At 40.5% G+C, this 24,941-nt stretch overlaps 1 protein-coding gene across 3 annotated transcripts in view; it reads left to right on the top strand.

Annotated features, from left to right (window-relative positions):
• ADTRP (androgen dependent TFPI regulating protein) overlaps positions 1-24,941 on the top strand; it is a 64,369-nt gene that overhangs the window by 16,672 nt on the left and 22,756 nt on the right. For 2 of the 3 annotated variants that reach the window (XM_032462500.1, XM_032462501.1), the window contains exons 2-4: positions 28-162; positions 1,710-1,811; positions 24,242-24,357. In XM_032462500.1, the coding sequence (XP_032318391.1) occupies positions 28-162; positions 1,710-1,811; positions 24,242-24,357 (353 nt within the window). The remainder of the gene's footprint in view (positions 1-27; positions 163-1,709; positions 1,812-24,241; positions 24,358-24,941) is intronic. The other variant, XM_032462502.1, reaches the window with a different exon arrangement.

Below are 24,941 nucleotides of genomic sequence, written 5' to 3'. Positions count from 1 at the left end.
TGCCCTCATTTGTTGTAATGAATTTAGCTCTTGCAGGCCATTTTCTATGGGGTCGCCTGCCTGGAAGATGTGCTGAAAATAACTACAGGAAAAAAAGACATTAAGTTCGTAACTGCCTTCAGAGACCTGCTTTTCACCACACTGGTTCTTCCAATATCCACAGTAAGTGATAGAGATGTGCAAGTAATATACTACACAGAGCACATGGATGGACCCTTCTTCTGGGCTGTTTGGGACCCCTTTATTGTAATTAGGGCAACTGCATTTGCAAAACTGGACTGTCTGAGGACTGTTTCACATTGCCCAGTGTCTTCTGGAAATAAGGCACATTACTGACAAGATTTATCATTATCTTTTGTATTTTTGTGAATATTTGATATAAGATCTTTATTGATGTCTAACAGGGAAGACTGAAGACCCTTCTTAATCAAAATACAACTGCGATAACCTTGGTTCCATCAGGGTGATGGGAATGGAGGGTGCCGAGGAGGGAGATGACTCATTTCCCCTTATATACAGCTTGTTTTACTTGCTGCAATAAACATTTGTTACTTCTGCAAGTGGAAATAATAGAAAAAAAAAAGGCATGAGAATCTTTAAAGTTGGCACATGGAAAAGACACCTGAGGAGAGGCAGATAGTCTACTGAAATACCTGGTGTGGCACTCACAGTAGGTTCCCGATTCATTTCGTTAAATGAATGGACATTGGAAAGAAGCAAGACATATGCAAGGGACAGTAGGCTTGTTGCTGATACTGTCCACATTTCTATGGCATTGTTCAGTTCATGCTTTCATTCGTTAGTTAGAATGGCAACAAACAGATCAGGCACGCCAGCTGCCCAGCGGGGCTTATAATGAGAAATGACTACCTCTTTACACCTGCCATTGTTCTGTTTCCTACAGTATTGAGACATCAAACTTAAACCCAAGACGAAACTCTCCAAACGCTGATGAGTACTCAGAGAACAGAGTAAAGACTGGCATTCCAGCCTTACTTTTCAGGATGCCTCCTCCTCCGTGCCCATAAATCTTCTAAAGGCCAAGTTTTTATAACAATGGAGTTTACTCATTTTTTTAAAGCTTAGAAATTGTGCCTTTGGAATTTAAGAAGATAGGAAGATCAAAAGATTAATAGTTATTTCTATCTTGACTTTGACTTTGTAGCATAGAAGACAGACATTTTGAAAAGACAGCCAAGGGGTACAAGAGGATGGGAATCAATCCAAAATTCTGAGCAATAAAGAGATACAACTCTCAGTTAAGTAGGTTGTGAATTATCCTGGACACCTTTCACTTCTCTCCCCCAGCCTTCCTGCTTCCCCTTGCCACGCCTATTTAGAGAGTGGGTATGGAAAGTGTAAGACTCAAGCCACTCCATTTGGCTGCTCACAGCACTCCTGGTGAAAGCTTAGGGAGGAGAGAAGTCATTGGTTAAAATGAAATGACCTAATGGTCTACGAATCCTGTTTATCTATATTTTCTCTGCCTGCCCCGATGACAAATAAGTGATCCCTCTTTGGAATCCCCAGAGAGACTGGATGTTGTGCTTTTACAATAGTTTTTTTCCTTCATTTTACATTTCTATAATGTATATATAAGGTGTTCTTAAGGCTGTTATCTTTTTATTTTGCTATGTTTCCTTGATTATCTTAAAAACCACTGATTGAAAATAAACCTAATGATGCTATTTTTGTGTTCTATTTTCCAGTTTGTATTTCTGTCATTCTGGAGCCTCTTTCTCTATGATCGAGAACTCGTGTACCCTAAGGCCCTGGATGATATCTTTCCAGTATGGTTGAATCATGCACTGGTGAGTGAGAGAAAAATTTAGTGACTATAGAAAGGTAATAGCCTCTATACTGAGAACTCCAAAGTGCCTTATTTATGTTTCCAAACTTCTCCTTAACCCCTCACATCCCATTCACTACCCTGTCTCCATCCTGTCGCTATTTATTTAAAGAGCACACTGAGAATACAAAATGAAGAAAAAGTGGTGCTGTAATTGGAATCACTGAGAACAGACCAGATGTCCAGGCAAGACTATCTGGCTGGTTGCTTATGAAGTCATTCAAAAGACATGAAACCATAAGGGCAGGCAACTTCTTGGAGGCTGCAGTCCTGAAAGAGAAGCAACTTCACCAAACAGCGTGGAATGAAATTTTGATCTAGGAATGGAATCAAGCAAGCTTTAAAAATAATCCACCCTGGATATTAACTAGACTTTTTGTGGTAATCATTTCACAATATATACAAATACCAAATCATTACGTTGTACACCTGAAACTCATACTCTATATGTCAATTAGATTAAAAAAAAAAACAAAACCCACCTAAATGTCCAAAGCATATCTCATAGCTGAGAAGTAGCCTCTTAGCTAATGCTTGATCAGGACTATTTATCACAAATGGTTTACATATTCCTATGAATATGTTCCCATTTGGTTCCTTTATTCATGCATTTACTTTTGAGGGGCCAAAGAGTAAACAGAACCCGTTCTGAGATACTTGGATCGCTATACCTGAATACCACTAACAGTGACTTGAACAAGCAGAGTTGGAGCAAGGTTGTCTAGGTCTTGGATAAAGGAGGGGGTCTGAGTTACTGGCACTACATTCAAAGTACTTGCTCAGCTTCTCAATATTTACCAATGTATTTCCACATTAGTCAGGACTTCAGAAGTAGGTCTGAGAGTCTGTGAAGCAAATGACATTTAAAAACCAGGGGGAAATCACAAGGGAGCGGCAAATCAAGGCTCCTCAGGTTTACAGACTTTCTTCTACTCCCAACTTTTCCATTGTCTTAAAACACACAATTACCAATTTGGAAAAGCAGCTCAGTCCACTAATTTTGCTCCACCACATGCCCTCCCCCCAGAAAAACATACTTTCATTTTAAATATGTGTTCAGTGAGGTACTGATTATTAACTAAGGTATATAAGTTCTGATCTAGAGTTCAGAACAAAAACTATGTATTAAATAAGTCCCTTTCTCAGAGAACCCTCCTACTACCCTCTTTTTACCAGATCACCTCATCACTTTCCCAATTTCCAATTAACATTAATCTGAGACCCATACATAGGGAATTTTCTGACCTTTTTATGGCACTTCACACTGTATTAAGCATGTTCCTCAAATATGAGCCAATTTAACTCACACAACCTAACTTAGACAACAACTACAACCCTGATTTTTCCAAATTAAAAAGATAAAAGCTCAGAAAGGTTAAGTGGTTTGCCTGGAGCCACTGAACTCATAAGTGGGACAGTTAGGATTTACATTCAAAGCTCTTCCTTGCCTTATATAAAGTACAGAATTTGTTGTTCGATCTGGTTTCATAATTAATCAGGCAATCAAAAGGATGTCATTTCACTTGATTAACACAGCGAAGTGAGAATTCTCACTTAAAAAAAAATCCAGACTCCCCATCTGTATGCTAATAAGCCAAAACTATACTTCAGAAAATGAAGTAATTTGGGACAACTGATCAAGCTAGATGTTGCTAAAATAAAAAGGCAGAGTACTGAAAGTGTCTTTTATTTGGAGCCAAACACATACAACAAACACCTTTTCAAGGCTTTGTGAGTTCATCTAGTAGTCTTCCTACAGCTATTACAAACTTCCTATCTCTTTGGGGTTCCATTTTCCATCTGGAAGTAGTTTTCTTCCAAATAGTTATAATGGTGATGCCTAGCGTTTGTGACCTTGCTGAACAGTCACATATGAATTTTTGGTAATTTTGGAAGCAGACAGCTAGATAATGTACATCATAGCCAAGAGCTAATAAGCAAGGCAGAAACTATACAACAGAGAACATAAAATATTTGTGTGCCTTTACAATCTAGGGGTTTCTTTTGACCCTATTCTTGTCTTTTGGTCAATCAAATAACCTGAATCTCTTAGAGACAAGGGGCCAGGGTCAAAGGAGGTGGGACAATGGTGAAAAAGAGATAAGAAGAGGAAGCAACCTGCCTTGGGTCAGACCCAGATTCTTCCATGATTCTGTTAATTTCATTGGAGAAACTCCCAACAGAACCATTTCTGGGGAAAATGTTGGCATCAGCAAAACCATCATTGGGTGTTCCCAGTATGGTTATTCCCCAAACTTCCACGTTTGCTTTTGGTGTCTGCTGCAAATCCAGTGTCCTCATGACTGCATCACATCCCTCTCTCCCAAATTGTGTCCCTTAATCTGGACATTTTCTTTTCTCGCTATTAAATACTCCTGGTCTATTACCTCAAGGAATGCTCTCTGTTAACATCTTAAATACTAGTATAAAAGTATATGGAAATGGTTGTTATTGGGTTAATTTACTAACACTTTCTACATTTTAACTGTGTCTTTCCATGACAACTCAAATGAGTAAATACTCGCAAACCAAAGTGGCAGCCAAAGTGATGATGGGCGGTCAGACAGGACACTTGGTACTAGATGCCCCCAAGGGGACCTGCTTTTAAAAGGAAACATTTCCTGTAATGTTCCTTTTTCTCTTTCACAATATAAGAATTCTTGCTGTACAAAGCCACAGTCATGCTTTCCTGAAAGGTTCTTTCATGTCACAACAGTCCTTATGTTTTCCTATTCTAGTCTTAGCTTTGGACTACTCTCCCTATTCCCATTTGTAATGCTGCCCTGGGTTTTATGAGTAGTATGTCAAATTAAGAAACACCTCTCTCCCCTTTGGCACAGTGTAGTTCTAAAACCTTCATGAGTCATCAAGTCTTTCAACTCCTCCCTGCCCAACCCTTCTAACCCATTAAAGACTTGCCACTGCAGTTTACACCATTCAAAGATCACTATCATCTCTAATGGACATTTTTCTATCCTTGCTTTGTATTCAAACCAAATAGTAACATCGGTGAAATATTTGCATCGACCATAGACAGACTGACTTATTCAAAGTAGATTAACCTGACTGTTTCATTGCTAAGCAGTTCTCCAGTCTTCATGAACAAAGAAAAAGAACAGCAAAGTATTCCTCCAGGTTTTGCCAGGAAAACATTAACTCCTCAGGTATTATCTAAATGACTACTAAAGATAGAACCAGAGCAGACAGATTTAAATAGCAGGAAAAGGACTCAGTAACCGAGGAAGATATCAGATCCTAACCTGAAGAGAGCTGGAAATCTTATTTCTCCAGAAATCAACCTGAATTGTTCAGAATGCCCCAAAGGAGGGGTGCAATAGACATGAGAACCCCCTCTACATTTGAAAATAGTACATGATTATTGAGCATATGTATACAAGCACCTTATAAACTATAAAGGACTGCACAGATAGTTATTATCATGTAAGACACTCAATCCATGATCACAGAGTTTTAGAACTGAAAAGGCTTTGTTTATATTCATGGAAATTTTAAAACCATCTGCTCTTAAGAGACAAGTCTTACCCTGAATCTTTAAATTGGAGCAAATACTAAATACAGCTACTTAGTTATTTAATGTGTTGTCATTTATTCACTTGAAAAAATAATTATTAAGTACCTACTATGTGGGTAACACCAGGATCAATATTTGACAAGGGTTTTGACTTCTGGCACCCTTAAATCTGGTTGAACCTAGTATACATGCGCAAAGTTGAAATAATCAAAACATTGGTTAATACTAATACAAGACATTGGCATAGGTGGTCATGCAGCAGTATGTGATTACTGCCCAATGAACGACATAGAAGGAGGGCTGTATGTCCCTCGTGTCCTCGCCTGACTGTGACTGACATGTGGGTCATGACTGAACAATCTGGAAGGCCTTTGAGCCCTCTATAAGAGCATGCTGGGGAGTCAGAGTATCGAGGGAGTGAAACTCTAAACCTTCCAATTTCTTCTTCATGCATAGCATGCAAGATGTTGTCCACCACTAAATTCAGGCCCAGTCTCAGATTTTTCTCTCATACCTGTAAGCTTGCTGGGAAATTGTCAGGCTACTAGGTAGAAGGTAGGTGAGTCCTGATGACTAAAGGAGGTCACCTGTGTGCACATCAGCACCAGATGGCTGCCCTTTGCCCTCAAACATTACAAATCTCTCACTCATGCTTTCCTGGTTCCTCATCCCAGTACTTCTGGGCAGAGGAGACCCACAATCTACACATCTCTCAATAGCACAGTGGTTTTCAGCTTTTAGGAAATAGACCTCCTTGTGAATCTGAAGAAATCTATGAACCATTTCCTACAGAAAAAAACAAGTGCCCATAAAGTTTGCGTACAATTTTAGAAGGTTTATGGACCCTCAAAATTCCATTTATGGGCCTCAGGTTAAAACCTCATGACATACTGAGCATATACTTGAAAAGTGGGCCTCCGGATGAGTTCTAATGTTGAGTTCAAATAAGAGACAAAAATCAAGAATTATTCATGGGGGTGACAAGAGAAATATGAGGTATGGTTTCTAATCTCAAGAAATTTATAGTTACACCTATTCACAGACCTATTCCCACCCAGCCTTTTAACTTGCTAAAAGTAGAGGCTGTGTTCTGTAGCATCACTGGAAGAACATTTATGACAGCTAAAAAACAAAAACAACCCCCTCCTCTCGTAAAGTCCATGTCTGAAAAGAAAGAAGGACCTAGTCAGGGTTCCTGTGGGGGACTCTGCCTCCCATGTACTTCTATTTCTATATGATGTAAGACATTAGCCAGAGTATGTTCTGCTGATACAGCAGCACTCTGGCCCATGTCACGCAGAGGCTGGTAAGTGAGATCCTTTGGAGGCTTGGACTAAGGGCATGGCAGTGGACTTGACGTGCTTGTGTTCAGTTCAGATCTTGAATATAGAGCCATCAGGATTCACTAAATTGTGGCAAAAAAGAAAAAAAAAGAGAGAGAGAGAGAGATAAGATCATTAGCCTAAAACACAGGGAGGGGTATAGAGGTGCTAGGGGAGGTCCAAGGATTGTGGAGGGGAAAACTGTTTCATTTGGACATATTTGAGATGCCTATTAGACACAAAGTTTCCATGCAGAATAGGCAGTTGGACATATAAGTTTAGGGGAAATTTTTGGGTTGTTGACATAAATTTGGTTATCTTCACTGTAAATACTGTTTTTAAAGTTAAATAAGAACACCTAGGGAGTAAGGATGGTTAGAGGAGATAGCCCAGGACTAAGCCTTAGAACATTCCAACTTTCAGGGCTGGGGAGAAAAAGCAGCAGAATTCAACAAAAGGGGTTAAGAAGGAGGTGCCAATGAATTAGGAGGAAATCCAATGCAGTTTAAGTCTCCTGCAAGTCAAGTATAAAAATGTTTCAAGAAAGGGGAAGTATTTCATGTCAAAAGCTGCTGAGAGGTCAAGTAAGAACAACATTGTAAGATGAGTTGAGTTAAAAATTTCCATTGAATTCGGCAATATTAAACTCTCTAGTACAAAAACACTTTGATGAAGTGGTGGGGGAAGGTAGAGCCTTGGGAATAGTATTAGTTTCCTGATGCTGTTGTAACACAAACTTACTGGCTTAAAACAACACAAATTTATTATCTTATAGGTCTAGAGGTCAGAAGTTCAAAATAGGTCTTGTGGGATAAAAATCAATGTATCAGCAGAGCATTACTCCCTCTGGAAGATCTATAAGAAAAGTTTCATTATCTTTTCCACCTACAGTCTGTCTACATTCCTTGATTCGTGGCCTCTTCCTCCTTTCTCAACTCTGTTGTAAATTCTAAAATCTTCTCTGGCAATTTTCTACTCTAGACCAAGTCCACATTAGAAAGAGAAAATATGACTGCCAACAATGACCAGAAAATGGTGTTAGCAAATAACCTGTCATGTGAGGGAGGGAAGAGCTGCCCTAGTTAAGCCAATGACTGGATGCATCAATGGTGTAGCACACCAACGATCCCTTTTCAGGGCATTGTTCTAAAGTTCCTGAGAAAGAATGAAAATAGAATCATTCACCAAACCCTGATATTTACTTGGATTTTTTTTTTTCAAGGTTAATCACTACAGTGTTATTTATGAGTTGTCCTCTTGTTTTAAAACACTTTATTCATTCCATTCACTTCCTAATCTAAGGCAGGTTAGACTCTCTAAGGCATTTACTTGGGAAACACTGAGAAGTTAAAACTCAGCAGTGAAATCAGAAGCTAAACTGGGATTAGGAAGCAGAGTTAGCTGAGTAAGGACAATAAAGCCATCCTGCCCCTCAGGAAGTCTTAAGGTAAATAGAGGAGATTCTGATAATGAACTGCCAAAGGATTACCAGTCCACTTAAGGTTTTATATAACTTAGAACCAAGCAATCATAGCACCTGCTTTCTTCATCTCCTGAGAACAGGAACCAAAATGGTGAAATTGTTTCTTTTTTTTTTTAATCCCAATTCAGAGAACTTCCAATGTGTGCTGAAGAGTAGCTTGCTTTTACAGTTTCATTATCCAGTGATGCTCTACCAATGGATTCTTTTTTAAATAGAAGAAAACAGCAGAAAATATATCCCTATTTCAAAATCAAAGTCAAAGGTTTTCAATAATCAATCAAAAAAATTTTACATGTCTCCTAAGAAGTTACTGGGAATTTGAATAACTGAAATCATTCGGTGCCCTTGAGGGTTTGCTAGCAGGTCTCCCCTCTGATGTAATTAATCCCCACTTGCATGGCAACCATGTGTAACATGACCAAGGGAAAGAATAACTTTGCACTGGAGAATAACCAGAATGTAGAAACTCACAACAGAGATCCTAAAACTCTCGAAATACCAAAAGAAGTAAATAAAATCTAAGCGGATAAGGAAGAGCTAAAGTCCCATGATCTCAGAACAGAAGTGAAAATGCCCAAGAGCAACCTAGAGGTGGGCGAGATAGCCTTCTCTGTCAGATTCGAGTGGACATCCCCTTCCTGATTAGAGAGCCATCACAGAAAAGCCACTTTCACACTTCTAGTTGCTTCATAACCCCACAGACAGACACCAACAGCTGCAGAGTCCTGACCTGGAACAGGGAGCTGCTGACAGGCTCTCAACCAGCCCCCACAACTCTTTCCCTGGTCTCTTTATCTTCTCTGCCTATAAAGCAATCACTTGTGCCTAACTGGGAATTTCAGTTTGTCCAAGTCCTTATCTCACTCTCACCTCCAGGTCCTTGGATTACCAGCCAGCAGATGATTTCTGCAGGACATTATCTAGTCTACTTGATGGTCATTCCACTAGCCCACATATTACCCACCATCACATGGATTCCTAGCTCTCACTTCCTATCTTAAGTTTTGAATCCTCAGCCCTGCCCTTCATTCCCATCTCCCAATCCACTGGGCACATTCATTTATATACTGGTACTTGCTTTGCCAACTGCTTCCTAAATCTCACCAACTCTTCCAACCTCCTACCAGTCTTACTTACATACCAGCTTCGTCCTGTTCCCATCACCTTCATGTATTCACTAGATCATCTATTTTCTCTAAAAGTTTATACTTAGAGCAAAGCTGAAGAGCGAGAACATGGGAACAAGAAAGAGCTCTTTCTCTATGGAGCTCACAACACTGAGCTGTGGGAGACTGGGGTGACTGCCAGAGTCTGTGAGAATGTGAGTAAAAAGTGAAGATCTTGCTCCTGTGCTCAGTGATTCTACACTAATCGCTTAGTATATACTTGCAGTCTTTTAACAACAGAGTGACATGTAAAAGGGCCCAGATGCCATTAAAGATTACCTCCACTAACACAAAGATCTATAGACATGTTGGCGCACACTACACTGATTCACTCAAAGAACCAGCTATCTAATTATGAATGTTCAAAAACAGAATAAAAAGCTGATGTTAGAAACAAGCCTGCTGATCAAGGGCAAGAGGGCAAAGCCATTGCTTGGAAGTGCTGTTTTTGCTATTGTCTTAGCACTTATGACTAACAGACAACAATACAGTGATATTTCCCTTCTTACCCAATTCATACTTGACAATAAATATTCTTTTGTAGCAATGATTGGCAGAGATACTAAACTTATCAAATAGTATTTAATAAAAGTCTTTTGTCACCAATCAACCCAGGGAGTTTAGTTTAAGGCTTATATGTGGGAACATTTTAATTAATATGCATACTTTTTTCTGAGATATTTTAAAATACTTTGCTAACCTAATAATGTCAGAGTTAGTGGCATTAAAATATCATAATGATCACAGAAATTGTAAGCCTAGCAAAAAAAAGTGCTTAATATTTGTTGAATGATATTTGACAACTGGAATATTAAGTTGCATATCCAATGATAATGACACTTGATCTTAGTGGGGTTTTTTTTGAGGTGGTGACTTTTACAGCATGGTTCAGACAGTCCAAGACATCTCCAGGTACAGGTCACCAGGAAATGGACTATCTGGTGAACCATATTCTATCTTCACAAATGTCCTTTCACATCTGTTAAGGTTTTTCTTGGGCTAAAAAGTTGGAAGGGATAAATTATTATGAAGAAAGGTATTGGAACTGGATCCCTCAAAATTAGACTGGGATGAGGGGAAGCAAAATTTCTTATCTCTGTGTCTCAGTTGTAAAAATGATTGATCTCAGCTGTTTTCTAAGAGCTCATTTTTGATTCCATGAAAATAACTGACTTAAGAACCAGGAAACGTCAATTCTGGCCCCATTTCTGCTATTGTCTTGCTTCGTGGTTTTAGAAAAGCTAATAGACCTACTCTGGGTATTGGTTCCTTAAAATAGGTGTGTTTACTGTTCTTAATTCTCAATGATGTTATTAAGAGCAAATAAAATAACATGTGTGCAACATAAAGTGCCGTCAGTGATATGTAACAACCTCTGCCACGTGTTGTCAGCTTGGAATCACCAACACCCCTTCTCTATTCTCTGTGTAACAGGGGATATGCCGAACCAACATACAGCTCCTAGAATTCCTTTCTCCATATGGTTCCAGGTGAGAGTCAGCCGATGAGAGGCACTCTCTTGAGACATGAAAGTGAGGAAGCAGTTTTTCCTAGTGGCAGCTGAGAACAGATGTGTGGGAAGATTGCAAACATGAGGTTAGCATTAGTTGCTGGACAAGCACCCAGGAATCACAGGCTTTACTACGAGCAGCAGAGTTCAAGGGAGGCAGCCCCTGGAGACTTGAGATTTGCCACTGCTTCTTGGCCAGCTCCCCCGAATCACCCCCTTCTAGCAGAAGTTTCCCTGACTTTTATTGCCCTACCCTCTCTAACAGCTGCCAAAGCTTCTAAAACCTTCATCCTTGGAATCCTTCAATGGGTTTCTGTGTTCCTGATGGGATCCTGGCTGATAACATAAATTCCTGCATCCTTCCAAATCATGCCCACAACTCTTAACATGAGGAGAAAGTTATCCATCTAAAGGAAACAAGGTCCTGAGTGACTTTCGTTTCTGGCTACAGAAAGCAACAGTAGCCTAAAACAAACAAACATACAAACATTACAAGACATGCAAAATGTTGAATAAAATATTTTTAAATGTTTAACTTACTGACAAAAAAAAAAAAAAAAGGAAATTCCCCAAAGGTAAAATAAAACAGAAGAGCTGAGAAACAGAGTGAGGTTTAGGCAATATTTGAAGAAAGGAGCAGTGATTCTTTCTTGGAATATATGAAAAATTAATCTTCAAATTCAAGAAGTGCCAAAAGCGGGGAGGGTATAGCTCAGTGGTAGAACACATGCTTGGCATGCATGAGGTCATGGGTTTGATCCTCAGTGCCTCCATTAAATGAAAAATAATAATAATAAATAAGTAAACCTAATTACCTTCCCCCGAAACAAATAAAAAACAAAAATAAAAAAAAGTGCCCCCAAAATGACACACAGGACACAGGGGAGACATATAGCCATTTGTATGACATCACAGACACCTTAAACAAAAAGATCCTAGAAGCAGCCAGGTTAATAAAATTGATTTCCCAAAAAGAAACTACTGTTAGACTGATAGCTGATTTCTCTATAGCAACATAGAAGCCAAGAGAAGTGGTATAACAACTTCAAAGTACTGAAGAAAAAGACTGCCACCCTATTTACTCTCTGAAAGTATTTTCTGAAACAGGGACAAAATAAAGTCATTTTCAGACACACTAAAACAGACATTATCACCCACAGACCCTCAGTAATGGGAAATGCTAAAGGCTGTACTTTAGGAAGAAGGAAAATGATCTCAAAAGGGAGGGATGAGGTACCAAAAGCAATGGCAAGCAATTTGTTCAGTTTATGGTGATTTTTAACAAGAATGAATTAAAATCCTGGATGAAAACAGAATGTAAGTTGGGAGAGGGCTGACTGGAATTAAGGCATTCTAAAGCCCCCTGGATTGCTGGTGGGGAGGGGTTAGAAATAATGACTTACGTTAGCTGTAACCAAGTTAAATAAGCATGTTACGATGTCTAGAATAAGCACACAGAAATGGACTTTATGACTTCTGCAACAGTAGACGAGGAAATAATGAATAGGAAAAAAAAAAAACTGACAAAAATTCGAATCCACGGTCAGAAGCTGCTCTAGTGGAGAAAAGCATGGGACAGGACCTGGTAGGACATAGATTCAAATACATGAATACAGAAGTGGTTTATGGTGGAAGGATTAAGTTTGTGCAGGATTAAGTTACCTCCCTTCACCCCCTGGAAGCATTTCCAGTGTTCTTGAAGGCACACATCTCTAAATTACTGCAACCAACCCCTAATTGAGCAATTCCAGTTACCATTCCATGTAGTCAGATATGGTGGGGGTGGGGAGGCAGTATGGGAAGGTCAGGATACACTTGAGAGGAAAATGCAGTTTCTAAAATACTCATTATAAAGGGGTAGGCATAAGCAAAAGTGGAGAACTAATGATTAAATCATCCTTTTTGTTCATCCCTTTATTAGGGACAAGAGCCCTGTTCCCTAAGGCTTATTCCACAGTTTGCTATTTAATAATACTAAATTGTGATTATAGATCAGTTTGGTGGCGTGTTCTCCTTTCTAATCCTGGCAGCTGTCCCTGGAGAGGAGGCCCTTACTGTTTTCCAGCAATTAAGAAAAGGCTCTTGATCATAAAGTGATCTCTGGAGGTGACCACACTGCCTACCTTCCATACCAGGCAATGCAACAATTAAGCACAAATTTGTATTATCTTATATTGTGCTGCATGCTGTGTACTATTCTCTGGTGAGAGGGAATTTTGTGACCTTTTGAGAAATTTTGTTTTATTTTTCCTAAGACCACGTTAAGGAAGTAAGCCACATTTCTGGGCAACAGGAAGACTTCTCAATGCCCCAGGTTTGCATTCCCAGGAGTGTAAAGGGTTCACTGAGCAAGCAGACTTGTCATCAATTTGTCTCACATGTAGGTTCCCAAATTTTACACTTACAAACTTGTCCAGATTTCCACCCACTCTTAGAGATTGTGGGACAGATGGCAATGGCAGTCATGGAGATATCTCAGTGTTAACTTTCTCCCAGAGCCCAGGGACTCCAAGGTGCAAGTCTAAAAATACTATGAACAGGAGGTTGAAACCCAAAGATACAGGAGACTGGACAAGGAACATGGGAGTCAGCCTAGAAGGAAGAAGGAGTAATTTGAGACACGAGAGCAAGCTCTGTGCTCACCACATGTTCTTGACTCAAAACCAGGGGCACTGGTGTTCACATCTTAATACCTTTCCTTGACCTCTGACACATGTGATTACATATTTTTCTCAAAATATCCTCTTTCCTCTTTTACCTTACCTCCAGACTTTGTGACCACATCTCGTCAACTACCTTTGAAAGATGCTCTTCTTTTGCGCATCACTTAAATCAAGGATTCGCAAATGGGATTCATTTTGTTCTCCAGAGGACACATGGAAATATCTGGAGATAGTTTTGACTGTCACAACTGGGGGCAGGTAGGGGCTGCTGGCATCTAGTGAGTAGAAGCCAAGGATGCTGCCACCCATCCTACACTGCAGAGGCAGCCCTCCACAACAAAGAATTATCTATTCTTCAACATTAGTAGTTCAGAGATTGAGAAACCCTGGCTTAGCTATTGCTGTTCCACAGTGTTTACTTCTAGATCCTTTATCATTCTTCTCACTCAAACACTCTCTTTGGGTCCTCTCACCTACTGACACTAAAAAAACGTTCTGCACTCCGATGGCTCCTAAATCTCCATCTCCAGCTAGATTTCTCTTCTGAGCACCAAACTTGTGCATCTACCATCCTATAGGACTTCTTCAGTTTGATATCCTACAGGCAGCCCTTTTGTTTTCATTCTGTTTCACTTTTTGATTCTCAGAAAGAAAAATAATTGTTCATAATTTCAAAAGTAGTCTGTGATTATAGTTACCTGCTGTTAATAAAAGAAAATTATAATTTACTTTTATTTTGAAATAACCAAGCACAGCTTAAGTAGCATTCAATGAGATGAGACGACAAAGTTTGGGATGCCACAAAAGCTGCTGAAGAGAGCTCTTGAGTCTCTTCGGTGGGAAGGATTTTCACCTAGTGCACAAAGGAGAAGCAGGTCTTTGTGGTAAACAAGAACTTGTTCTCTTCCACTGTGGACTCCAAGGGCTCAACCCAGTGCTGCCTACTGCTGCCTAACACTTTCAGAGCCCCCACTACATAATGCTTTAGAACTAGCCTAGCATGTAACCTGTAGAGTTACAATATATATAAGTTGAAATTCATTAATTTTTTCTTTGCGTTCCAAGACCATATCTTAAAGACCTTTTAATTGCTTGGAGTGCTGAAACATAACTGCTTCTCATGAGATATTTGATGGACATCAAATGAGGGCATTTTCCGAGAAAACTTTTCCGTTTCTTTTACTTCTAGGCCCCACTCCCAGCCATCTTCTCCCCTACTGGGAAGACCCCTACAGGGAGCTCATATGCCCCTCATACAAACTAACATACAGGCTAAATGCATTTGGGAAAATCTCCAGTGAGCAACCGCCATTCTTGCAGAACAGCTGGTGAATCCCTTTAGGAATAATATCCTGATGGGTCAGCAAGGGAAGGCCAGAGGCAGGAAGAAGAAAGTGTGGAAACTGGCCCACCACGGGATCAGTCACATGAAGAGTCTAGAACGTATGCCCTGGTGCGTATGCTTATAGGGTGCTTTCCTGAATCACTGTTCTCTCCTAGGGAAACCAGCTGCCTACACGTTCTGAATCCTTTATTGAAATCAAGATGAGGTATCTGAGAGGAACGGATGGTGCCCTGAGAGATGGTGGCTCTAAAGTAAAAGCAAATCCCTATGCTTCCAAAACTTTCTCTTTCTTGAAAAGAACAGTCTCTTTCCTCCAACTTGGAGCAGCTTTCCAGAGAGCTGCCCATCTGTCTATGTCTTAAAAACAAGTCTTCATGTGTGTGCTCTGTGGAGCCAGGCGCAGAAGCATGGAAGGATGGATTACAGATTGATATAAAGGAGGATATACAAAGAAGATATTGAGCAAAACTTGAGGAGTTTCAATCTGGCCCAATCTCAGAATGGAGGGCCATAGGCCAATGGGTCCCAAACAAAGAAAAGCCTTCACTGGCCAACTGTTTCCTAACTTCCTGCTTACTCCTGCAGGGCTGCAGGGTGGTGACATCCCTTTAGCAAGTCTACAGTTTAGTTGCCGGGATGTTGCCATGAGGCTGTTCTCAAGAGTCTCATTTTCTCACAGGTTTCCCTGTGACTCACAACACCCATTTTCAGGATTTGCGGTGCCATCTACAGCTATGGCTAAGGGTAAAGGTGACTAGCCTGAAGTGGGATTGACACTGCGGCCCTGCTAACCACTGGCACAGCCTGATAATGCCAGTTGAGTCTGGCCTGCAGCTGTTATCCTGTCACTCCAGGATGCTGACTGTCTCCCAAGGCTATGTGAAAGAACTCTTCTTCCTCTTCTGCTCCACTCCACTGTTGCACTGATTCATTCATTAATGCCACAGAAATTAATTGGCCAGAGAGTTAAGCGCTGTGTTAGGAACTAGAGATGAAATGGTGGCAGCCCGGGCACCTGCCAGGAGGCAGTGATGTCTACGCTGAGTCCTGTAAAGTAAGAAGAAGGTGGAGGGGGCTCAAGGAAGGGAGGCGTAAGTGTGCACTGTATCAGTGATGTGAGAGAGGGAACTGTGGGTGGAGAGCAAAGTAATCTGGGAGTAAGGACAGGGTGAAGGTTGTAGGAGCAGGCAGCATGGTGTGGAAGTAAGATAGGACAGGTAACCAGACTACAAGGGACTTTGCAGGCCATATTAAAGGCTTAATTCTATTTTGTAACACATAGGTTCAAATGAAGAAAATCAGTCAAAAAGTATTCATTAATCAGAGGGTGGAGAGGAGTCCTGGAAAAATAGGAAATGAGAGCTTTGATCTCAAATTGTTTACAATCTAATTGAGAATAGAAAAGAAAAATACATGAAATTGAGACTAGAAAAATTAAAACTAAATGTAATTAAGCACTGAAGCATCTAGTGCAAATCAAAAGAGCCTGGAAGGACAGGAGAGAGTGAGCATCTCATGCAAAGGCAGGATGTGACATGGGTGTGTCATGCATGTGACACAGGCCCCAGAGATTGCAGAGAGGGCTGTGCATTCAGCTCCGAGAGACAGGGTGGTTCCCTTGGTCAGGCTTCTTATTTACAATAAAAGAATGTCAACATCACCGACTCTGAATTCCTCCAAGCATTTAGATCTCTGTATCATCAACAGTGTATAACACCTACACTCTCGGCTCTGAACAGAATAAAACGCTGGCTATTGTCTGACTCACAATTGGAACAAAAACAAACAATACCACCCATGGGGGAAATGGTATTTTTGGAGTCTCCCTACTGCTCTGATCATCAGAAGCTTACATGATTATAAAATATTATCTCCATACAGGCAGAATCCCCTTCAATAGATTGTGTTTTACTATTTTGCCTTCAAATTTTATCAGACTTTATCATTTTATGGAACTTAGATCTCTGAAATGTCTTGTTATAAGGACACTGTTGAGAGCACTGTCTACTGTTATTTAGTGTTCTCTAAATTAAATGCAATGGCAGGAATTTCTTTGAGGTCTAATTACTAGTGGAAAAACTTAATTTTCCCTAAAAAAAGGAACTGTACACATTCAATCTCTCTTTTCACTCTGGTTGTCTGGAAAAGAATTGCTAAACTGGAATTTAAGCAGCAGCCCTGCAAACCTCTGGCTGGCACGTTCCTGTTTCAGAGTTCTCCTGGGTCCTGATTTCTTTCACATCTTCTCATGTCAATGTGTGTGCTTTTGGCTGGAAGGCATCTCAAAAGTGTGCAGATCTGGCTGGGAGAGAAGAATTAAAGGAAAGTTAGGTAAATGAAAAGAGGGAGGAATTATAGGCAGGCAAACAGAATGAAACACAATGAAGAGAACGGATTGAGCTGAAGGGAGGAAGCATGTTGAGATACTGTGGGAAATGGGAGAAAGGTGAGATCACATGAGTAGATAGTAGACTGAGTCAAAAGGGAGCCACAGAAGGTTTTGGGGGGGAATAGTAACTTGAAATTTGTTTTGTGAAGGTTGATCTGATTGCAATGTTGAGTAAATACCAAAATAGGAAAAAGCTATGGAGGTAATGCTGGGGAAGATAAAAGAACAGGCAGCTATGGGAAGTACCTGAGGGGGAAAGTGAATCAAGTTCGGATACGAGAAGGAAAGGAATGAGCCACTGATTATAACTGGTGTCTAGGGTGTTATTAGTGCTGGAGAGAGTTATACTAGAGGAAGGGATTCGAGTGCTTTAGAGAAGCAGGGAGAGAGGGGAGGAGAACAGGACGGGAAGAGGCAGATTTATTCCTCACTGTAGGGTCTTAAGATCCCAGATCTTTCTTTTGACTTAGTCTCAACTGGCTAGAATGTAAATGGCTACTTCTTCACCAAGCTGGACACCACCAAAGCTGACTAGCTTCCTAGAAGAATGATGCTTTGAAATGCTGGCTAAACTACATATTAACCAAAAGGACAACAGTGTAGTAAGTAAAAATCACTTAGAAACTCCCCTTAGAAGGTTAAGGAAGTTATCATTTAACCACCTGTTCAATTCACATACAAGTTCATAAATAATGCCATGGGTTTTCTTTATCGGCTCAATGGAGCATTCATTTCTCTTTTCAGGTCAGTAAAGATTATTCACATTTCTCTCAATATTTTTTTAGGCAAATTTTCAGACATAAAGCACAATTGAAAGAATTTTACAGTGGCCACCTGTATTACCTGCCACTCAGGTTCTGCTATTAATAGTTCACTGTATTTGCTTTATCACAAGTCTGTGCATCTATCCGTCCAACAATTCATCTTACTTCTGGTGCATATCAGAGTAAATTGCAATCATTACTACTTTCCCACAGTAAATAAGACTATTGGTTTTTAACTTCTGTTCTCTGAATTTGTACCTAACCGGGCTGTGTCAGCCCACCTAAGTAGACTACGGAGATCAAAGAGAAGACTTTGGCTCTTTCCTGTGGTGGTTTATCTTCCCAATCCCTCATCCCCAGGCATTTGAACATTGACTCTTTAATTATAGTAGTGTCTTCTCTGTGCACTTGAGTTCCTAGAAAGTAGAAAAGGGAATTTTTACAAATCCAATTATCTTCCAAACTCTAGTATTTGAGATGAAAAAAGATTCCTGCAGGTGGTGCAGGTGGAAGAGTGAAAAAAAATCAGTCCCCTAGAAATGTAAGCAATATAGTGTATGTCTACATAGCCAGATTACCATATATTAGATTGACTTAAAGCAGAATTGCACCTTGAATAACACAGAGGCCACAGAGAATACAGATGGTGCCTGCTTTTGGATATAAAATATTCCCAGAAAGACGATCACCACTGAACCAAACTGCAGGAGTTAGAGGCAGAAAGTGCAGTGAGGGAAGTTGGTGAGGAGTGAGGTAAAATTTTTTAGCTGGCAAATGAGTATTATCAAAACCAGAGATCGCCCTACTAGGATTTACAAAACAATGATTACTGCGTGGTTTTACTGTGTGTAGTTTTCAAGCTCAAGGAATATGATCCAGCAGTGTAATAACAAGCCTGAGTGTAGTGGCATTCTGTTAAGGTTTGTTTTGCCTCCATTTAATGTCTGTTGTTGTATTTATGTTTAAGTTTTAATTGATGTTTTGACCATGTGTTTGCCCTAAGGAGATTTTGTGAAGGCTTTCATTTTTTAAATAAAAATTTTAAATGATATATTTAATATATAGTAAGCAAAAGTATACTCCTTAATGTACCCAGACATTAAGACAGCAAGAAAACTTGCTGGTATACTAAAACTTCATTTTAAAATATCTATCGATTAGCACCATAAACAAACCAAAGACATTATCTTAGAGACTTGGGGAAAAGAACCTGTTTGGGAAGAACCAATGTTAAGGAATTAATTCTCGGATCCAAGTGTTGCTTGAACAGAGGAAGGGAGGAGAAGACAAGCAACTTTGAAGTGGACAGTGTTCTATAAGCTCATTAGTAGAAACAGTATATGAAGGAGAAAGCCTCTTAATGACCAGTCAAAAGGTAGAAGCTGGCCTATTTATCTTGGGCAACTCAACACAAGAGGTAGTGCAATAAGGAAATGAAACAGAGGAAAGAGGCAGGGAGATTATTTTTAAATGTTATCATCTGATTTTTAAAAAGTAGCCTCTAAATTTCTTTCACTGGAGAAAATTAGCTGCTCTTGGACCCCCAAGAATCTTAGAGAGAGAAGTGTGACCATCCTTGCCTTCTGGAGTCAGTCTTTGGAGCCTGTATGACAAGGATGAAGAACTACTGGCTCCTTGGGTTATCTCAGTGATTGAAGCTTGCCTCTTTCTCAAGTCGGGCAAATGCATCCCATCATAAGTTTAGCTTCAGACACAGGGAAGCTGTTTATAGAAACTACTTATCTACTGGTATGAGACAAGTAAAAATAAGTGCTCATTACTTTCCATGTCGCCACTCATGTAACCTTGTAGGAATTCTCTATGGGCTGGTAAATTTTAACACTTATTTACAAGGCTATTTTGCAACCAAGGAATCTAAAGTGCAATGATTATACTAATACTTAAATCAATCTTTCATGTTTATAGTTCTGTCTCCTAGACATTCAGATGAAAGTAGGCATCACACTGAGGACAAGAGGAAAAGGAGTAATTTGTAAAAAGGATGGGAAAAGAACAACACTGTCCTTTTAACCAGTGCTTTGGAATGAGGTATTTAAAGAAAAATCAAACAAAGTGATGGCTTAATTGACAAGGAAAGATAGTTTCCTTCCATCCCCTCTATTTACACATACTATTGTTTCAGCCTATGATGTTTTGTTTACTTTGGAAAGAAATATTTTACCCTCTTTGAGATAATTAATTTTTGTCAGCTTCACTGTTTATAAGGGAAACTGAGAAACTGTTAATTGAAATACAGAGTGAGTCACTGTTTTCAGTAATTTTTGGCAGCATTCTAATTTGTGTCAATCCCAGCCTAATTATTAGAGTTTTTTGGAAGCAGAAAGCATATTTGATTTTTCTTACTAAATTTTTTTTCTTTTTAAAAAAATACGTGCTGCCTGACAAAGGTTATACAATTTATATCAACATAAGGTGAAATACCAGGAGGTTTACTGAGTCCCACCTGACTCTTCACAGTAGCTCCATGTTTAGAAAGCTCACAGAATGTAGCCTTCCTCCTTTTCTCATTCCCACCCCAAGCCCTGATCAAAAAAAAAAAAAAAAGAAGAAGTGATTCTTTTAAAGGTCTTTTAGCTGGTATTAAGCCACAGTATATGGCCCATCACTAATGACATCACTGAAGTAAACTTCTCAGAAGCCATCAGGGAGAATTCATTTGGAAATCCAATTGAATGTCACTTGCAAAGGGCAGGCTCCTAGAAGAGGTAACCAGTCATGCATTCCTGAGTTATTTGTTGTAAAAGCATTAATCACTGTGAACTCATCCGCTCCTAATGCAAACACACTACACTATTCCACAAGAATTCTGTTCCAAATGGTCATTAATGTAAAGAACAGAAGTTGCTGACTGTGAGCAGGGATAATAAAATTTGTTAGATCAATGGCCAGTATAATGGGACTGCTAATGGTTCCTAGTACAAGTTGGATCCTCCTGGCTGTGGCCGAGTGAAGGCGGACTGAGAGGCAGGCAGCTATACTGGGCAGACAGCTGTGGCCTCTTGAAGTGACCTCTGGGTGAAAAGAACAATATTAATCCCAGAATATTGCTAGGGCTCCGAGGTGGCAATGGTTAGGAGCGTAGGCACTAGCTGTGGGCTGGGGAGGGAGCCGTGGGGCAGCCATGGGAATGGCCTTGCTATCACACTCCATCTGCCTGCAGGCCACAGGCCAGAGTGCATCTGGGCACCTGACGCTGTGGACATCCCACAACCTTGCCTCACCCCACTTCACTCCAGGCCACCAATGAGACAAGGGATGACAATCACAAGGCTAATGGTGACAGTCATAGCTAATGCTCACTGGAAGCTCTCCTGAGCTAAGGACTAAGCCCTTTACACACACTTATCTTAGTCCTCAGAGCGGTACTTCTATGACATGTGTACTATCTGTTGTCCCATTTTACAACTGAGGGAGCTGAAGTTCAAGACAGATTCAGTAACTAGTTTAAGGTCAGATTCGAAAATGTGTGTCCCTAAACACCATGCTTTTTTCCTGGAAGGAGACACATAGAAACTGTAGCCTAAAATTAGACCAAAGAAATATGCAGGGTGTCACAGTGGGCCTGGAAGTCTTTACATATGTATGGCCAACCAGTAAGTATGTTTAGAGCCAACCTTGGACAAAGTCTATAAAAGCTGTGGTTTGTCTGCAATGCTGTTTCTCTAGGCTTTTCTATCAAAATGTGGGTGCCCAGGGCCTTTAAGAGGCCTAATTGCTCTGTGCCACCCAACTGCAGGTGTGACAGGGCCCTAGGAGGCTCCCCCTACCCAGTAATGTCCTATATTTAAGGCTTGTTCCTTCTCATCCCATCCCTGCTCCATCAAAACTTGTCACATTTCGATTTGCATTTCTCTGATAATTAGTGATATTGAACATATTTTTATGTGCCTATTGATCATTTGTATTTCTTCCTTGGAGAATTGCTTGTTTAGGTCTTTGGCCCATTTTTGGATTGGGTTGTTTGTTTTTTACTTATTAAGTCATATGAGCTGCTTATATATTCTGGAGATCAAGCCTTCGTCAGTTTCATTTACCTCACACCAGTCAGAATGGCCATCATTCAAAAATCCACAAATGACAAACGCTGGAGAGGCTGTGGAGAAAAGGGAACCCTCCTACACTGCTGGTGGGAATGCAGTTTGGTGCAGCCACCATGGAAAACAGTATGGAGATTCCTCAAAAGACTAGGAATAGACTTACCATATGACCCAGGAATCCCATTCCTGGGCCTATATCCAGAAGGAACCCTACTTCAAAATGATACCTGCACTCCAATGTTCATGGCAGCACTATTTACAATAGCCAAGACTTGGAAACAGCCTAAATGTCCATCAGCAGATGACTGGATAAAGAAGATGTGGTCTATTTATACAATGGAATACTATTCAGCCATAAAAACAGACAACATAACGCCATTTGCAGCAACATGGGTGCTCCTGGAGAATGTCATTCTAAGTGAAGTAAGCCAGAAAGAGAAAGAAAAATACCATATGAGATCACTCATATGTGGAGTCTAAAAAAAAATAAGCCATAAATACAAAACAGAAACAGACTCATAGACATAGAATACAAACTTGTAGTTGTCAAGGGGGCAGGGGGTGGGAGGGACAGATGGGATTTCAAAATGTAGAATAGATAAACAAGATTATACTGTATAGCACAGAGAAATATATACAAGATCTTATGGTAGCTCACAGAGAAAAAAAATGTGACAATAAATATATACATATTCATGTATAACTGAAAAATTGTGCTCTACACTGGAATTTGACACAACATTGTAAAATAATTATAAATCAACAAAAAATGTTTAAAAAAAAAACTTGTCACATTTCTTGTCATTGAAAGGTGCTGATCTCCTGACTGCACCTTCGCTAGCTCATGTAGGAAGCTACTGGCTCCTGGGGATGCCTCTGAGTATAAAACTGGTATGAATGGCAGCAAAGGATGCCCAGAGCCAGTGCCCAGGGTTCCAGCAGCACAGCTTGGCATCGGAGCATGTCGACACGAACACTGTGACATTCCGAAGTCCCAGCCTATTGTAACTTAAGTGCTGACACAGCTGCCTCGGGGCTCAGGAAAAAGGATGGGAAGGAGCTTGCAGGTGGAGGCTATGGATGCAAGAGCCTGCCAAGAGCTGAGCAAACTGGGGAGCAGGAATGAAAGAGGAATGATAGCTATAAATGTAGAGAGGGTAAAATATTAACACTATGAGTTGTTACCAGTAAGTCAGAGTATGGCAGAGGGGACTTAAAAAATGTGTTTAATAAGTGAAAGGACATTGCACATAGATTCAAGTCACCTTTCTCAGACCAGTTCCCATCACCAGGAGAAGAATGGAACTCAGCAGCCTTTGCATCCAAAAACACCGCTATTCCTAAAGACTTAGTTTCTTGATTATGTCATTTTTAAAACTCCAGTGTCAAGGGTTTGAAAGATGTGAGAAAAGAAATGGTTATGAAGCAGGGGATGAGGCAGGGAAGGAGTGGGGAGGACACAGAGGTTTCAGAGGGAGGTTCTCCCACAGCACCCACCACCTGTCAACAGGACAGTTAGGCAGTGTCACATGCAATGAAGGATGCAGAGATAGGCTATGTATGTTCTCAGCCCCTCCCTTGCAGAGTTTACGAATACACACCACAAGTGTTAGACTACACAGCACAAGGTATAAATGCAGCAGAACTGAGTGAGAGAAAGCAGCAAGAGGAGAAAATTCAGAGACAGCATCATGGAAGACTGCACTGGCTGCGAAGAACATGAACGATATAAATACGGGGGAGAAGACACATTCCACACAGAGAGTTAAGGCGTGAGCAAAAGTGTGAGGATGAGAGCAAGCATGCTGAGTGCAAAGAATGAAGGAAACAGCCATGTTCTACGAAGGAGAGTGTGCATGTGCGTGAGTGCGTGTGAGTGTGGCCGTGTCAGAGTGGTGCATGTGTGTTAGGAGAGGGGAGCAGCGGGCAATAAGTAGGACCAGAGAGGGTGACAGCACATTACAAAGAACCTGGGTAGTCAGACAGAGGAGTTGGGGCCAGTATTGTAGGTGGTAGGTCCTTGGGCATCTAAGGAGTATGATCCGAGCCAAGTTTTGGAAAGTTGCTCTGGTATCTGCTTAAGAAGGTGGACTGGAGGGGGAAGAGTCAGCGGCACTGTATCATAACCGATACTATGACTTGTCATCTTTTTCCTTGCAGCACACATTCATATTGCCCTTCTCACTGGTCGAGGTCATCCTCAGGCCCCACTGCTATCCACTGAAGAAGAAAGGACTCACCTTGTTGACTGCTGCTATCGTTGCTTATGTCAGCAGGTAAGAAGTGCAGAGAGAATATCAACTTAGACTTGTCATTCTAGACTCTGAGGACTATTCCAGAAGAAGCATACTATTCTGTAGGAGTGCCTTTGTCTTGAGTTAACAGGGATTTTACCATCTTTAAATTTTCAGGAAAGAAGGTGTCTTATTGTTTGCTTTTGATACTCATGGAAACATCACATGTACAAGAATACGCAGGTGTGCGTGCATATACACACACAGAAAGTCACGAGTTCCCCTCTCCCTCTCATGAAAAATTAATCATTGTAAAGCTACACGTGTTACTTTCCCCAGGAAAACATTAATCTTTGGTTCCATTTGTAATTAAAACATCTTAATGGCTGAATGATCTAGGCATCTAAATATATTCCATCTAAAAAGACATTTGACAGGTTGAGCATGTGAGGTTTGGTCCATTCCTGTTGCCTGTATCATTATGGGCCTATTTGAATCAACATCTGGCACTAGAGCACCCAGAGGGCATTTGAGCAATTGTCCAGGGGCCTGCAGAACAGCCTAGCTGGAGGCGTGAGAGATAATTTAAGTAGCTGGCCTAGATTTCATCATTCAGCCACCTGGCG

Source organism: Camelus ferus, chromosome 20 (genome assembly GCF_009834535.1).
Source record: "Camelus ferus isolate YT-003-E chromosome 20, BCGSAC_Cfer_1.0, whole genome shotgun sequence".
Lineage (NCBI taxonomy): Eukaryota > Metazoa > Chordata > Mammalia > Artiodactyla > Camelidae > Camelus > Camelus ferus.
This window is presented reverse-complemented; position numbering and strand designations above follow the sequence as displayed.